Below are 18,308 nucleotides of genomic sequence, written 5' to 3' on the forward strand. Positions count from 1 at the left end.
CAAAAGGCCACAAACGACTAATCTGAGTTGAAATGCAGGAAGAATGGAAGTTTGAAATGAAAGGTAAATGCAAACATATTTCTTTAGGATGCCTTTAGGGAATGTTGGAATAAACTTTCATAGCTTCAGTGGCAGTTGCAAATGTAGAATTATACATTTATTATATCTATTTCTAATTGTGTGTGTGTGTGTGTGTGTGCATGCATGTGACCTGCCCTTGTTTAATTTCTTAAAACATCATGCTAATTCAGTTTACTGGGTGGGTTTGGTGCTTTGTGGCTGCATGGGAAAGTTGTTTCAGCTCATTCATGCTTCAGAGCAACAAGCTGACAGACCAGAATTAAAACTCTCTCCAGGCTCCTACCCAGAGAGAGGCTCCTACCCAGAGAGAGGCTCTCACCCAGAGAGAGGCTCTCACCCAGAGAGAGGCTCCTACCCAGAGAGAGGCTCTCACCCAGAGAGAGGCTCTCACCCAGAGAGAGGCTCTCACCCAGAGAGAGGCTCCTACCCAGAGAGAGGCTCCTACCCAGAGAGAGGCTCTCACCCAGAGAGAGGCTCTCACCCAGAGAGAGGCTCTCACCCAGAGAGAGGCTCCTACCCAGAGAGAGGCTCCTACCCAGAGAGAGGCTCTCACCCAGAGAGAGGCTCCTACCCAGAGAGAGGCTCTCACCCAGAGAGAGGCTCTCACCCAGAGAGAGGCTCTCACCCAGAGAGAGGCTCCTACCCAGAGAGAGGCTCTCACCCAGAGAGAGGCTCCTACCCAGAGAGAGGCTCTCACCCAGAGAGAGGCTCGCACCCAGAGAGAGGCTCTCACCCAGAGAGAGGCTCGCACCCAGTTAGGCTATACGTTCACACCAGGGGAGGCTGGTGGAGGTAGAAATCGGAGGACGGGGCTCATTGTAATGCATGGAATGGAATGAGGAATGATGTTTGATATATATGATATATATATACATATATTTAACACATATACGCAATATATATACATATATTTAACATATATATGCCTGCAGATGAGTCAATCCATCTAAAAAGCCTTCATTAGAGAGGATTTCCCCTGACAGATTGTTGGTGAACACACACACACACACTACTTTGTAGAGGAAACTACACTTCAGATTGTACTGGCCTGGGACGTTCTCGCTTTCATTTTTTTTTTTAATAATTAATGTAAATAAAGAAATTGTTTTATCTTATGTTCTTTTAAAGCGTTGACTGGCCAGGGAGACGTCAGAGAGAAGAAGGGGTTTATCAAAAATGCATAATAAGGTAGATAAATATTGAAGGGTGATATGAATTCTGTGTCATATTGTGAAGGTAAATTCTGGGGGAGAAATGCTGTGCTCTTCATTACTATCTTCTTATAATTACATTATGGATCAGGGAACACATTTTTCCGACATAAAACCCCAGGCCTTATTAATGCTCTGAGTTCATTCATTCAAAGACTAGCATAATGCAACCTTTGAGGAATCCTTTGATTTCTGAAGCATAGCTAATATGAAGAATGCTCCTATGGCTAGGAAAACACACACATTAACTCCCTGAACAAGGGAGAGGCACTTTTAATTCAACCTTATCAAGAGGTGAATAATTCATAACCCCCCCACTCCCTCTGAGCTACCACACTAACACAACTGAGAATGAAGGCTTTGCTCGGCCTCTATGGGCCAGAGGCTGGTGGAGGTAGAAATGTCAACCTCCAATCTCAATCTCAATCTCAATCTTGGATTCGCAGGATTGTACATCTTGGCATGGGTCCAGGGGAGGCTGGTGGAGGTAGAAATCTGAGCTTTCTTGTATTGCATGGAATGGAATGAGGAATGTGTGTTTGATACCATTCTCCATTCTTCATTCTTCTGTTCCATTCAATTAGGGCGGGAGCTTCTGCCCCTGTGTGTTCAGCAGGAGTTTCCAGAATGGGTTCATATTCATGGAGGAGACCGACCATGTGGTCTGACCAGACTCCTGTTTCACCCCCACTTCATCCCTGAACAGGACTATTGGTGGTGGTGGTAGGGGGGGGAGACCGGCCTCCCAGCTCAGTGTCCCTCACAGCTTTGACAGTTGGAGCCCTGTGCCTGCCACTGGTCTCAGATAGAGCCTAGTTCAGGGCTAATAAACAAAGGTACTAACTCGAGGTGAGAATGGATGTTGGAGGTTTAACATCAGCTGCGGTCGGACTGTAGAGGAGACACTAAAGCAACAACGACCTCTAGCGGCCGGTCGGAGGAGTCCAACTTGAGACCACACAGACGCACAGATACACTCCTCCCGCCTGTTCTCGCCTGAATTCTAGTCGGGTTCAATTCTGAAGTCAAACAAGCTCGTCGCTTTGACCAACACCGTACAACAGCCCAGGCATTTGTCTGTTCTCCTTTCTCTCCTAGTGCTGTCTAGCCAGCCTAAACGGAACCTGAAGACGGAACCAGTGAGTGTTGCTGTTGTTTCCAGAGGACGTTTAGTGAAGCTGCACCACACGTGGAGTCCAGGGGGATGAAAACATCCGGTTCGCGTGTTCTAGATCAGAATGAATGAACGGTCGTTTCCACCAGAATAATGTCAGATTAGATCGACATAAAGACAAGAATATAGACATAAACAGAACCTGTGGATCCGTATCGTAGCCTGCGCTGTTCTGAGACGGCATGTTAAAAGAGGTCTGACGTTAGCAGGTCACTAACAGGCTAGCCGAGCACCAAGCTGTCTGCTTTCACACTGCAGCCTTTTAATCAGCGAACGAACACGAGTCTGACCAGCTACTTATTGACCTCAACTGAAACATCTTGGTAAGTTGGAACAAACTGTGGGAATGGATGTAATGTCAGAACAGCGGTCCGTCCATCCCCAGATCCGGGAACAGAACCACGACGTCTCAGTCCGTCGTCAGTAGAAACATTTACATTTAACCAAGTCACGTTTCCCAGCCGAGGGTTTCAACCAGCTGCTACCAGGTCCAACACCTTCATGTCACTAGTGTTGTATTGTTGCTAGCTAGCGAGCTCATGTATTGAGTTAATACGGGGCTTGTTCCCCCTGTCTGGCCTGCAGAGGATCTCCATGGCTGGACGAGGAGGCAGAGGTCGGGGAAGGGGGCAGATGACCTTCAACCTGGAGGACGTGGGGATCGGGAGGGGCGACAGTCTGCCCCCGTCCACCAACAAACCCTCCCCGCTGTTCCCTGTGAGTGTCCCCGCCTGTCCGCCTGTCCGCCTGTCCGCCAGTCAGTCAGGTGTATGCTTGTGCTTTTCTTATGTAACATTGCCAGTGTTGGTGAAACAGTCACCAAACCAATGGGCAGTAGCAGTGGAGAATCTCCCACAGCCTGGTCACGGTTTATTAGTGCAAATATCTAAATGAACCGACCTGTGGCCTCTGCAGGACTGCATCAGTGTTTCAGCTCTGCCATTTGAGGTCATGAATCAAGTGTGTGATTGATTGCCTGGCTGCGAGTGACGTTATTAGTTCTCCTCTCTATCCTCTCCTCTCCTCTCCTCTCCTCTCCTCTCCTCTCCTCTCCTCTCCTCTCCTCTCCTCGCTGCGTTCCTCCCGCGGCGCGCAGCCCATGACGGCCCAGCCGGCGCCCCTGCAGACGGGGGAGGAGGTGGAGTACATGCTGGCCCTCAAACAGGAGCTGCGGGCCGCCACTAAGAACCTGCCCTTCTACATCAGACGGGCCGCGCCCAAGAGAGGTGAGTTGGGTTAAACAGAGCAGGAAACTGGAGGGGATTTCTGCTCACCCTGAATCCCAGATCAGCCCTGAGGCCTTCACCATTAGACGATTGTGTAGATGGATTGGATAAGCAAGATGGTTAAAATTCCACCTGGCTTAGGGGTTGACAAGATGGATGTAATACCATACTCCTTTTACATACCACATTTCTTAGCCCATTACATACTTTAATTTTTCATTATGTTTTAAAGTGATGGTTCACTATTTACTACACTTGCATTCATTTTTAGATATGTTGTCGATGAATCGATCTAGATGGTTTTTAAGTGTTTATCTTTGTTATTTAACCCAGCCAGGCAGCTCAACATGGCTGTACATGTAGTGGTAGAATAGGCTTGTATGGATGACACACCCGTCATTTGCAGTCAGGTTTAGAGTTCAGTGGATCTCATTTGGTGATGGGTGACCACCCAACAGAGAGGTGGAGTACACCTTTACAGGCCTGCTACATATAGGTGCTCCTAAATGCTCTAGTTTGGGAGCACTGGTGCTACCAAGTGAAACAAGTTAATTTTGAGCCCTGGTTAACATTTAGTGATGGCTAACAGTCATGCAGGGTCACTGTAGACAACGGCTAGTCTCCAAACTATCTAACTGAACTGTCTTACTGAACTGTCTTACTGAACTATCTAACTGAACTATCTAACTGAACTGTCTTACTGAACTGTCTTACTGAACTGTCTTACTGAACTATCTAACTGAACTGTCTTACTGAACTGTCTTACTGAACTATCTTACTGAACTATCTAACTGAACTGTCTTACTGAACTATCTAACTGAACTATCTAACTGAACTAGCTCACCACACATATGAGAGGAAGCTTCTGAAGAATGTTTGTAGCATGTTTCTGTAACTGTGATCCTGATGCTCCCGTAGATGTGGACCGTTACTCTGATAAGTACCAGACTGGAGAACCCAAGGACAGCAGCATCGAGTGGAGCCCAGGTGAGGCACGCATTTCTGGGGGCAGGTTTGGGGAAGGACTAGGGTAGAATTCCCCCCCAGATCAGTCCTGTAGGGTAGAATGCCGCCCTAGATCAGTCCTTTACGGTAGAATGCCCTCAGATCAGTCCTCTAGGATAGAATGCCCTCAGATCAGTCTTCCAAGGGCTGATCCTAGAACAGCTCTCCCCGACTTTTCTCTGTCGTGAATGACATACCACATACCATTGGGATTTTAATAGTCCTCAGCAGCCATGTCTGTGCCTACTCTATGCAAAAGACATGTTAAAGACAGCAGGTGCCTACTCTATGCATCTCTATGTTAAAGACAGCAGGTGCCTACTCTATGCATCTCTATGTTAAAGACAGCAGGTGCCTACTCTATGCACCTCTATGAGGGGAGCACAGTGTTTTTGGTGCAGTGGTAGTTTGCCACCAACAGATGGCGCCAGATGACTGTGACTGTGTGATGTGAGATTAAGATGAAGATGTTTATTTGTCACTCCGGTTATACAAGTACAATCTGGGGGTACATAGTAAATATAAAAGACATATAAAATATAATAGCAAAATATAAGAGGCAATAACATTTCAAATTCTATACATTTAAGGCACAGGGGTTGGATTGCACTGTGTGTGTGTGTGTGTGTGTGTGTGTGTGTGTGTGTGTGTGTGTGTGTGTGTGTGTGTGTGTGTGTGTGTGTGTGTGTGTGTGTGTGTGTGTGTGTGTGTGTGTGTGTGTGTGTGTGTGTGTGTGTGTGTGTTATTTAGCAGTCTTATGGCCTGGGGGAAAAAGCTGTTCCTCAGGCTGTTGTGTGGTGTTCTTAGGCTCCTGTACTCCTGCCTGGGTGAGGGTTGTAGGGTGAGGGTTGTAGGGTGAGGGTTGTAGGGTTAGGGTGAGGGTTGTAGGGTTAGGGTGAGGGTTGTAGGGTGAGGGTTGTAGGGTTAGGGTGAGGGTTGTAGGGTTTTAGGGTTAGGGTGAGGGTTGTAGGGTTAGGGTTGTAGGGTTAGGGTGAGGGTTGTAGGGTTAGGGTTAGGGTGAGGGTTGTAGGGTTAGGGTGAGGGTTGTAGGGTTTTAGGGTTAGGGTGAGGGTTGTAGGGTTAGGGTTGTAGGGTTAGGGTGAGGGTTGTAGGGTTAGGGTGAGGGTTGTAGGGTTTTAGGGTTAGGGTGAGGGTTGTAGGGTTAGGGTTGTAGGGTTAGGGTGAGGGTTGTAGGGTTAGGGTTAGGGTGAGGGTTGTAGGGTTAGGGTGAGGGTTGTAGGGTTAGGGTGAGGGTTGTAGGGTTAGGGTTAGGGTTGTAGGGCTGCTGGGTGGTAATCGCCACCCTTCCCAGCGCCTTGCGTTCCTTGCTGGAGCCGCTGCCGTACCAGGTGGTGAAACAGCCCGTCAGGAGACTCTCTATGGCGCCACAGTAGAAGTCTCAAATCTCTTTAGGTGCTTGAGGCCGTACATTCGCCTTCTTGAACACTTTGGGTGTGGTTGGCCTGTGAACCTGTTTCTTGGTGTGGTTGTTGATGTAGTGAACCTGTTTCTGATGTCTTGTGTTCACGTTTCAGACTGGAGCAGGTTGCCTAAAGAGCTTTGCATCAAAGTGAAGAAACCTCTGAATAAGAGTAAGTGATGTTGCCTAACTGGACTGCTACAGCTGTGTGAAATCCCGTTCCTGAGACTTCAGGAGTGACAGAGCTGATAGACTCCTACCGTAGTCAATGCTAACCGCTACATCGGTGCGTGCGTAAAGCCCGGACAGCGAATGCTGCAGCAGCAACATAAAGTACTTTTGGAGTCTATTTTTCTCAGGTCCATGCGTGCAGACACTGTATAAAGAGCCTGAAATGACCGGTATCAATGCTTTTTGGAAGCTTAAAAACATATTCACTCAGCTTCATAGCATAATGTAATAGAAACATTAATAATAGTAGTATCTGTATGAAAAACTAACTGATAAACAGAAATACAGTCTATCTATTTATATATGGTGGTATATTAGGATGTTGTAGACAAACCACCACTAGAGGATCTTCAGATTTGACAAGATCAACGCCAAGAATCAAAACAAATGCAACAAAATCAGATTATTTTAGATCCGATTCAGGTGGGATCTAGTGGTGGTCTGTTTGTAAACGGAACCTTCAGCATATATCCCATATCTGACCTGCCCTCATTATCATCACATGGCAATATTTACATTCACACTCTCCATCAGACGGTCTTGAGAGATTGGATATGTGATTTATCTGAATCTTAATCCTACTGGATGTGTGATTTATCTGAATCTTAATCCTATTGGATGTGTGATTTATCTGAGTCTTAATCCTACTGGATGTGTGTGTATGGGTTACCAGTGACTCTGTCCAGAGGAGGGTGAACTGTTGTGGATAAACCATCTCTCCGTCCTTTGCTTGACTTTCATGTTTTCCTATTTTCCTCTTCTTCTCCAGGACCGACACCTCAACTGAAACGCCCCAAGAAACCTGTTGTGGGGAAAGAGGAGATTCTCACCAAGCTAGACGTAAGAAACGGCAGAACCTGCCGCCCTCTAGGGGTCAGAGGTTAGAGGAAATAAATGTCTAGTGTTGTATTTGTTGCGTTCGGGGCCTGTATGACAGGGTGGCCTCGACTCTGACTGTGACGCTGCTTTTCAGACTCTTGAGAAGAAAGAGGAGGCTGTGAACTCTGAAGATGAGGAGGACGAGGAAAAGAAGAAGGCTAATGAGGAAGAGGAGCAGCCAGAGGAAGAGGAGTTTGACGAAGAAGACTTTGAAGAGGTTAGAGATGACTCAGACCTCGAGGTTTTCCTCGGTCCTGTTCAGAATTGTAATGAATGCTTAGGATCCATTTACACTGTGCATTAACTGACAGGTGGCATTTGAAAGCGGTCCAGATCAGATGTCTTTCATATCTGATCTGTTTATAATGAACCTGGCTAGCAACAACATTGTAACAGCAGAAAGTTAAAGTATTGGCAAGTTAAAATATTGGTGAGTTAATGGTTACTTTATCTCCCATAAAAATGTTAAGTACAAAAGTTCATAATGTTTCAAACCACTGGTTGTTCCGTCATCAAATTACTAAGCAATGTAACGTTGATTCCATAGCAACAGGTTGATGAATGGACGGCCATTTTAGAATGCGACCTCAGCATATCGGACACAAACGCATCTGAAATAAGACTAATATTATATTTGATCTGTAAAACGCTTTTCATTTGAATAATCTCAAAGCTCATTGAACTGAGGCATTTAAAAATAAATAAGCAGCAAAACAGACTATAAACAACTAAAAAGACTACAGGAAGGCCTGTCTGAGTTTGTAGTCCTGTCTGAAGAGGTGAGTTTGTAGTCCTGTTCTGAAGGAGTTCAGACAGTCATATCGTGTATATTTCATATCTGATTCATAATCATATTCAACGTGTGTTCTTTGAGCCTTAGTACTTTCTCTTGTTTTGGTCACTTCATCGTTATGGTAACCGGACCTCTCTGTGTTCCAGGACACGGACTACATCATGTCTTACTTTGACAACGGAGAGGAGTTCGGAGCCGACAGTGACGACAATGGAGATGAGGCCACCTACTGAGAGGAGGGGAGGGGAGGGGAGAGGAGAGGAGAGGAGAGGAGAGGAGAGGAGAGGAGAGGAGAGGAGAGGAGAGGAGAGGAGAGGAGAGACGAGACTCTCACCACACTGAGTCAAGGAGGAGAGGAACCGTTAAGTTCTTCTTCTGCTACAACAGCAGGCATCTTCACTACTTTTGATTGGCTAAGGGAACAAAGAAGGACGACTCTGCTGTACAAGACAGACCTACATCACAGGAACAATGTTATATGCTGCTATTTGGGTGTCTGATTCCACAGGTCAGAGGTTATAGAAGGGCAGTGTTTTGATGGCTCAGTGCAGATATAGAGAGGAGATCCAGACATGTCCTTGTTTGGGTTTGGAGCCAAAGATTGAGATTACTGTTCTCTCTGTTACAACGCTGACTTTGTGGTAGGACTTTACTAAAGGGCCTTGGACTGTATGCTTTTTATAACTTTGATACTAGATTTTATGTTTTTAATAATAATTATGATTATGTAATAATTACTGATGTGCAATTGCAGTGATAGGTTCTGTTTTGTGAGAAAGTCCCCGGCCATTTCTTGGTTTTGTGTCTTTGTTTCGAGACAAAGGACAACTGATGGTTGTTTTAAATGTTTTAATCTTTTCAATAATCTGTTCTTGAATCATCCTATTTCCTGTAATGTGAAATAATGCTATGTGAGTTGAGTTTACATTACAAGTGTTGAATTTTTCCTCTCTACTTGAAAGAAAAGACGTAAGAAAATGTCATAAAAATGTATTATAACTCCTATGTTTGTGTTGGTCCTGTTTTACTCAAACAGCCACTAGATGGCGCTCTACCCCCAACGTAATGCAAGTGTAGTCCAGTAAATGCTGACAAAACAGTATGGAGTTATTTACCATTACTGAGACAGTCCGGAGACGTCCGTTGTTTGACGTTAACGATTTCAGTGTAATCATTGAATTAGAACAATACCCTGCAAAAAGAATGTCCTGGCTGTGTTTAGTCAGTCCTTCATGCAATGGAAATAGTCAACATCGATTAGCAACACAACGGCACCTGATGTATTGGAGGTCCTACAATCGCAGGACAGGTTAATTGTAAAGCATCTGGAATTCCAATGATGATTAAAACTTTCAGTTTGTTGTAAATTTTCCAATTCATGCGAACATTCATGACACAAACCAGGTGAGTATCCAGTGGTCCAGGAGATCTAATGACCTGTATTTGAGATGCAGCTTCAGCCTTGTTCAGCCCATCTGCCTGAGGTGTTCCTCCAAAGGAAGGTTGCAGAAGCCGAAAATAGTTGCTGTAGTTTAGCCCCGGTGTGTCTGTCAGTACAGCATTATCTGTTCATTATCAGTCCCAAAATGGAGACGTGAAGAAAGACAGTTGTCAGGGTTAGGGTTAGTTGTCAGGTGGCCAAATTATGTCAGACTCTATTTTGTCCTATTTGTCATTATACACATACAACATTTTCACAGGGCACTGTAAGTTCTAGTTCTTCTCAGGGTCAGGGTTAGGGTCAGGGTTAGGGTTAGGGTCAGGGTCAGGGTTAGGGTTAGGGTCAGGGGTAAATCAGGCCACAGCGATAGTAAATAAGTACATTTGATAACTCACTGCACTGTACACTACAAGCCTTGTTTCCTCTCCACTAAGCTCACAGGGTGACCTTCACAGGTGAGGAACATTTCTGCTGTTGGAAACAGATCTGAACCCTGGAGAAGCAACGCTTCACCTTTAAAGGTGATGTTTTGGATCCATCTCTGGGTCTTTACTACGGGGGATGTTACGACCACACACACACACACACACACACACACTATTTGCTGGAGCCCTGCATGTGTGCGTAGCACTGAACTATTTCCTGTCAGCGACAAAAACATGTTACGCAACCTTGGTCATGTGCTGTGAAGGGCAGGTGAGCTGTAAACAAGCCTCTGCCGTCTCCACTCCAGGGGAGGCTGGTGGAGGTAGAAACCGGAGGACCGGCTCATTGTGATGCATGGAGCGGAATGAGGAACGGTATCAACCACGCGTGGTGGTGGTTTGTTCTGTCCCACTGTCACACCGTCACTGTGTACACGAGTGTCTGACACCATTCCTTATTCCATTCCACGCATTACAATGAGCCCGTCCTCCGGTTTCTACCTCCGCCAGCCTCCCCTGCTCCTCCCCTGTGTGACAGTAGGCGTGGTCACCATGAATAGAAGAGAACATGATGAAACGTTAGCCTTTGTTTACCAATGGCTGTGTCCCTGCGTGCCTCACCTGCTGGCCTCCTGGATGACAGAGACACAGCCGACAGCAACAGCAGGAGAGGACATCTTGTAGGAGCTGAGGAAAGCTACTGGAGAGACTAATGGAAAACCCTCACATGCTGGCACACACGTACACACACACACACACACACACACACACACACACACACACACACACACACACACACATGCAGGCACATACACACACACACACACACATTGCATGTGTGAAACTCTGCAGTCAATGTTTGTCCCCAGCCTCTGGAACCAGGACCAGAAGGCTGTGTCCCTCCACGCAGGCTGTCAATCAAACCAAAACAACACAGCAGCCATTTTAACAGCCCTGAGAAACGTCCACAAGCCTCGTAGAGTCACTAGAGTGGGACACACTCACACACACACACATACACACACAGCAACACACAGCCACGCACACACATACACACACAGCAACACACAGCCATGCACGCACACACACGCACACACGCACACACAGCAACACACAGCCATGCACGCACACATGCACACACACATACACACACAGAGTGGTGGCTGCACCTTAAAACCACCTGTTTCAGAAGACACCACAATGACACCCTTGTTTCTTTGTCCAGCTTGTTTAAACGTTTCTACCTTCAGATCCCCGGCATGCATTGCAGCTTCCTTCCTCAGAAACATGGTGTGTATTACTGTACTGTACAGACCACTACCTCAGGAGATATGGGGGGATGGTAGTTCCAGGCCTAACTGTGCATTCCAAGCCTAACTGTGCATTCCAGGCCTAACTGCATTTTAGATTTGACCTGTTTAGAAAGAGGAAGTACAGTGTGTTTGCTAGTTGTGAGTTCTGTGCTGGAGACATGCTGGCGAGAGGAGAGGAGAGGAGAGGAGAGGAGAGGAGGGGAGAGGAGAGGAGAGGAGAGGAGAGGAGAGGAGAGGAGAGGAGGGGAGAGGAGAGGAGAGGAGAGGAGAGGAGGGGAGAGGAGGAGAGAGGAGAGGAGAGGAGGGGAGAGGAGAGGAGAGGAGAGGAGAGGAGAGGAGAGGAGAGGAGAGGAGAGGAGAGGAGGGGAGAGGAGAGGAGAGGAGAGGAGAGGAGAGCGTGGTGTTCTCTACTCAAGTCTTTATTGTGGGCGTTTGTTCAGGAAATGAACTCAGTTTCACTACTGAGGTTATATTGAATTGAAGTCATTGTTTTGTTCAATCATTTTAACTGTTTGTCCTTTTGTGCATCACTGACCAAGAGGTGCAAAGATGAGAAGTTGGAAAACATCACTCCGATTGTCCAAACATCACCCAGATACACAGCAACTTTGTATTGTCACCAATCTCAGTGCTTATTAAAAACAATGTTTAATGGTGTAGTTCCACTGTAATCCTCAGGGTGGCAGTCTACTCTTCTCTACTCTGAGCATTGACAATGCTTTAGAAGAGAGGAAAAACATGTTTGTGTCACTTTCACCGCCAACCACGGAGCCAACGTGTTCAGGTTAGGTAACACTGTTGCAATGTGCTGTGGTAAACATCGTGTTCTCCCTGTTCAAATGGAATGTACACTCAGCAGCGCTTTATCAGGAACACCTGGACACCTCCTCATGGTGGAGGAACACCTGGACACCTTCTCATGGTGGAGGTGGTGGAACACCTGAACACCTTCTCATGGTGGAGGTGGTGGAATGGTGTGGGGAATGTTTACTTGGCACACTTTGGGCCCGTTAATACCAATCAATCATCTCTTGAATGCCACAGCCTATTTGAGTACTGTTGCTGACCATGTGCATCCCTTCATGGCCACAATTGACCCATCTTCTAATGGCTCCTTCCAGCATGATAATGCACCATGTCACAAAGCAGAAGTCGTCTCAAACTGGTTTCATGAACATGACAATGAGTTCTTCAGTGGCCTTCCCAGTCACCGGATTCACAGCTTGAAAGTGCACCTGAAAAATCTGCAGGAATTGCGTGATGCAATCATGTCATCATGGACCAGAATCTCAAAGGAATGTTTCCAACATCTTGTGGAATCAATGCCACAAAGAATTGAGGCTGTTTTGAGAGCAAAGGGAGGCCCTTCCCAGTATTAGTATAGTGTTGTAATAAAGGGAGTATTACCCAGTATTAGTATAGTGTTGTAATAAAGGGAGTATTACCCAGTATTAGTATAGTGTTGTAATAAAGTGCTCAGTGAGTGCATTTCATTGGTGATTCGTCATAGACCAACTGTAAAATACGTTACAAATGTAGTTCTCTAAGTGAGGAAGTTCATTTTGATGAGGAATTTAGTCACAGTGAAAAAGTTTTTTCATTATTGTGCATGCCGTGTTCATGCATGTATGTGTGCATATGTGTGTGTGCGTGTGTGTGTGTGTGTGTGTGTGCCATGTTTCCCAGCTACATTCTGGTGGTTCGAATGTTGCTTTGGCAGGTTCATTGATAATGAGTCTGGTTGCTTTCCAGTAACTGTTTCTGTCTTTGTTTGTTTCCACTTTGTTGTCTGTTCCATGAAACTGCAGCTGATGTCCCAGTGGACATGCAGGGCACCTTGTTCATGTGGCTCCAGTAACCCACTGGTGACTGCAGTCAGACGTGTCCATGCCAGGAGGAGTAGAAGAGTTATGATTGGCTGGTATGCTTGTTGTTGACAGTATGTATCATCCCAATGTTCAGCATCAGGATGAAGCTCACAGGACGTTCGTCATACCGTTAATTAAGTAAAGCAGTAAAGCAGTAAAGTACAAGCAGTAAAACACAACACATTAAAAACAATACAGGCAGCATCAGTTAAAGGCTGGTCTATAAAAACTAGTTTTAAGAAGAGATGTTGCTCCTTGGCTCACAGCTGATGGCTGATAGTGGAGTTCCACACGCAGGTTGGGTTTCTGTCTGGTGTCGGTGGCGCTCACCACCGATCAATAAGGCTGTTGCTGTGGCAACCCCCTTGTCTGACTGTATCGGTTGGGTCTCTGTCTAAGAGACCAGCTTGACCCAGGCAACGGTGTTTTGTCACCATGGTAACAGCAGTGTTGTTTGAAGTGGGGTGAGCCCAGCGAGTAGGGGCATGTTAAAGCCGTCCTGACTGGAAGTCTAAATGAACAAAGCAGACCGGTGCCAGTTCTTGCCAGCCAAACGTCATGACGTTTATTGATCGGTTTAGCTATGCTGATACTGCCAAAGAGTTAATGAGGAACACTCCCCACCCAGAGAGCCACGTGTTTTATGTGGTGTTTACCCAGCAACAATACATTGATTAGCTACAAAATGAAGCTTCATCATTTATGCATTTCTGGTGAAGCCTTGAGTCCTCATAGTTACCGATGTCCACACAGGAGAGGTGTGGCAACACAGGAGAGGTGTGGCAACACAGGAGAGGTGTGGCAACACAGGAGAGGTGTGGTTCTTCAATGAGTTCCAAGGGTTAGGGTTAGGAGCTTCACAGGGCGATATCCAATCAAACGCCCCTCTATGAGCCTCGTCATCAGCCATCATCCAATCCGGTCCCTCGTTATTAGCCCAATTGCTGGCGGCGGCCCAGTGGAATGGTCTCTCCATCGGAGGGTAATCCTGCCCCAGCCGGTAATGTCAGCGTTGGCAGACAGACAGGTAAATCCCAACTGACTAGTCATTGTATGACATCATCTTTAAATCCCTCCCCCCCTTCAAGGTGTGACACCACAGGGTGCAGGTTAAGGTCACTCAGACTAGATTGGCGAAAGGAGAGGATGAAGGGAGGAGGAGGAGGAGGAGGAGGAGGAGGTGGAGGTACAGGGTACCTGTAATCCTCCCGTTGGACAGATTAGAACATGGTAAGTGAAAAAGAGGATTGGACCAAACAGAGGAAACGTGCACACCCTGACTTACATGTACCAATCTGTCCCCCCAGCCCAGAGAGAACAGAGGGAAGGAGGGAGGGAGAGGGAGGGAGGGAGGGAGGGAGAGGAGAGGGAGGGAGGGAGGGAGGGAGGGAGGGAGGGAGGGAGGGAGAGGAGAGGGAGGGAGGGAGGGAGGGAGAGGAGAAGGAGGGAGGGAGGGAGAGGAGAGGACAAGGAGGGAGGGAGGGAGGGAGAGGAGAAGGAGGGAGGGAGGGAGGGAGGGAGGGAGAGGGAGGGAGGGAGGGAGAGGAGAGGGAGGGAGGGAGGGAGGGAGGGAAGGAGGGAGGGAGAGGAGAGGGAGGGAGGGAGGGAGGGAGAGGAGAAGGAGGGAGGGAGAGGAGAGGGAAGGAGGGAGGGAGAGAGAGGAGAGGGAGGGAAGGAGGGAAGGAGGGGAGAGCAGGGCAGGGGTAGTGTGGTCCTTGTGAAACGTAGCCCAAACCTAAACTGCTGACGCTGTTGTGTAGGCGGAGGTTTCACCACCGAGACGCTCCCTGCCTCTCTGGCCCCTCCTGAGGTAACCACCTGGCTTTGTGTCAGTTACTTTTAAAAAATGTCTTCCATTTTTAAATGTTTGATTCGTTGACATCCCAACTCAGGAATCAAAGTACCTTTAAGGATTTGTTTGCATTTATTTCTTGTGTAGTGATTCTAATTCACCTCCTGGATTGAAGCCGACCCCGTCAGCTGACCGTGTCAGCTGACCACAAGGACTACACTACCGCTGCCCGTGTCAGCTGACCACACCCACAGGAAGAGGAGAGACATTACTCAGCACCACAACGTCTGACCTTTCAGTTACGGCCACGACAGTTCATCCAACACAGCACACTGAGCACACTGAGCACACTGAGCACACTGAGCACACTGAGCACACTGAGCACACTGAGCACACTGAGCACACTGAGCACACTGAGCACACTGAGCACACTGAGCACACTGAGCACACTGAGCACACTGAGCACACTGAGCACACTGAGCACAGTAGTTGAAATATGAGGCCTCAGCAGTTCCCCTATCTGGTAGAGGCTGTGGTTACAAAGGTCAGTGGAACCATAGGAGCCTTTAATTGTTTGATGTACAATATAATGGCCCTTTAATGACCCTTTAAATGGTGAGGGTTTTTGGTTATGTTGGTCATGATGTTTCAGTGATTCAAGAACAATACGGAAAGGATTCCAAGTGTATCAGAATTCCCCCTTTGGCTCAGAGCGAAATAAAGCTGGAAGCACAGATAACATGGTGAGAAAGACTCGTTTTCACATTCTTGTTGCATCCTGTGACTAGAGCCTGGAACTAAAAGGGAAAGCGTGACCCCTTCTCCCCGTGTTCAACTCCGCGCTTAATGATTCACTTACGTTGCCTCCCTACCCGTCTTCACAAAACCAATGGAGCAAGTTGCATGATTCTTTTTAGGCCGTCTAATCAGTTTAAGCCGTTAAGCAGCAGATGTGGCTGGTCTCGTCTGGCTGAGGCGCGCCCTTCTATCTTCTGCTGATTCTGTATGATTACACTCCTGACTCCCACGAGACTGCTGCAGTCTTCCTGTTTCATGTGTGGCGAGGAACAGGCCATTCTGGAGCGCTTCCTGTCCAAGGACCCCGGCTGAGGAAGGGTCGGTGTGGACTTCCTCTGTTTGCTAGTTTCACAGCTTTCACTTCCTGTCCTCTGACTCTGCGTCGGATTCATTGTTCCAGTGAAGGATGAGGTTATTAACGTGTCGCTGCTTCAATGGTTTCTCTAAACATCAGAACATCATATTTCTTATATGCGGTGCATATGTTTGATTAATGGTGCATACGACGTGTAATTACTGTTGTTTACAAAACCAAACCAAAGACCATGACGGAGGCTTCTCTGCAGCACCGCCCCTCTGGAGTCGGTAATGGCGGTTATTTGACGGTTATTTGGCTGTTATTTGACGGTTATTTGACGGTTATTTGGCAGTTATTTGACGCATACCATACGGCACGTTTACCTTTCCACATCTCCTGTAACTCTGCTTTCATATCTGATTCTGGTTCTGATTCACATATCCTCCTTCTGGGTTTTTTCTGATCCAGTATCTTACTTCGTATTTATCAAATCATTTATGGGAGGAACCATCGACCCGAGAGAGACGCTCCCTGGCAATAATAAATGACAGAGTTTATTCCATCCGGAGAAATGTTCCGCTCACATGGGCTTCATCAGCGTCCCAACGGCCTATAAATAGAGCTGCTGTACCTGGTGATGAGATGAAACCAGACCGCTGTTGTAATGTGTTGTCAGTGGACATCACTGACATACTAGCATACCTGCTGTGAAGGTCTGGACTTCCTGTTCACCACAACACCACATCATTACGACAGTAGGGGCGACTGCAGGTTCAGAGAACGTAGTGGAGCATTGTTTAAATATGTTATTGGGAGATTCATCTACTGAATCTCAAAATGGCTGACGTGTTGTTGCCCTCAGGAGGGTCCTTACACTCTTGCACACATAACATAACACACTCTGTCCTCCATCCCTCATTCCATTCCATGTACTACAATGAGCCTGTCCTCCAATTTCTACCTCCACCAGCCTCCCCCGGTGTCCCCTTCATTCCTTTCACCTCCTGTCAGATGATGTTTCTGTTACTATATATTATGCCTCTGTCCCTTCGCCAAACCTGCGTCAACAACGCCAGCCGCGCACTACAGCCGTGATTGATGCTGATGCTAATATTAGGTTTGGGGGTCAGAGGGGTTGTGTCGCCCCGGGAGAGAAGGGCATCGCCCTGCAAGGCTGAGACCTGAGGGTCATCGCTGCTCCTATACCGTTACAGTGCACTTTTAGAAGCACCAGAACACGCTGACACAAACAAAGACATCAGTCAGAGCTCTCACAGCAGGGGGCTGGTGGAGGTAGAGATCGGAGGACGGGCTCATTGTAATGCATGGAACAGGATGAGGAACCATTCCATTGAGCCTGCCCTCTACCAGCCTCCCTGCTTCACATGGATGAGGGAGGAGAACACAGAACAGGAGGGGACTGGAGTGTCAAATAACACAACCTTGTTTTGGGTTTTTAGTTTCTGGTTCTGGCAACAGTCCAGTAAAACATCTCTGAGCCACGTTGCTCAGATGAAGGTTGTCTGTTTCTCTGTGTGTGTGTGTGTGTGTGTGTGTGTGTGTGTGTGTGTGTGTGTGTGTGTATGTATGTGTGTCTGTTTCTCTGTGTGTGTGGACAAGATCATGAAGGAATGTACACAGCCGTTTGTGTGTGTGTGTGTGTATTCCTCGATGAAGGTTTGCGAGGGGAGCTGTCCTCGTGGGTGTGTGTGTGTGTGTGGGGGGGGGGCTCATGGTGTCTCTTGTGTTGCTCTCCTTGCCCTAGTTTGCTGAAGGAGCAGCAAAACAGCACATTCCTTGGCTGAGTGTGGAGGGTTGTGTACGCCCAGGCTCGCCCTGCACACACGCACACACACACACACACACACACACACACACACACACACGCACACATACACACACACACACACACATGCACACATACGCACACACACACCACTGTGTACATCCCTTCATGATCTTATCAGGCTGTTTTGATTTTGATCTTCTGATTGTCTTAAAGGAGACAGTTACTGTTTACATGTGTACAGAGACAGGAAGAAACACTAGACTACAGATCATTATTACAATACCCCTGGATTGTATGTATGGAAAATATAGTAAGCTTAATTAGGTTACTGTATGGTGTACAGGGCAGTCAGACTGGCGGAGGAGGACATCGGAGGACATTGGAATGACATTGGAATGTTCACTGCGAACACAGTAGGGCAGAGTTGAGAGCAAATACCTGCGCTGTCGAGTTGCTAGCTTTTCGATAGCGTAGCTGGTTAGCATCGGGTATTTGAGGATTCAGGTGTGTGATTTGACATTACGAGTTGTCATGCTGTTGTGTTGGCACCAGGATGGCACCAAC

General features: G+C 47.2%; 1 protein-coding gene across 1 annotated transcript; it reads left to right on the top strand.

Annotated features, from left to right (window-relative positions):
- Positions 1 to 2,534: 2,534 nt before the first annotated feature.
- LOC310812298 (DNA-directed RNA polymerase III subunit RPC7-like) lies at positions 2,535 to 8,253 on the top strand (the record flags this gene model as incomplete). Its single annotated transcript, XM_083680785.1, has 8 exons — positions 2,535 to 2,789; positions 3,052 to 3,183; positions 3,563 to 3,692; positions 4,611 to 4,679; positions 6,233 to 6,289; positions 7,118 to 7,188; positions 7,322 to 7,444; positions 8,167 to 8,253. Exons 2-8 carry the CDS (start codon positions 3,061 to 3,063, stop codon positions 8,251 to 8,253), a joined length of 660 nt encoding a protein of 219 aa, XP_083536911.1. The 5' UTR covers positions 2,535 to 2,789; positions 3,052 to 3,060.
- Between the last annotated feature and the right edge of the window lie 10,055 nt (positions 8,254 to 18,308).

Source organism: Argentina silus (assembly GCF_951799395.1).
Source record: "Argentina silus genome assembly, chromosome: 11".
Taxonomy (NCBI): Eukaryota; Metazoa; Chordata; class Actinopteri; order Argentiniformes; family Argentinidae; genus Argentina; species Argentina silus.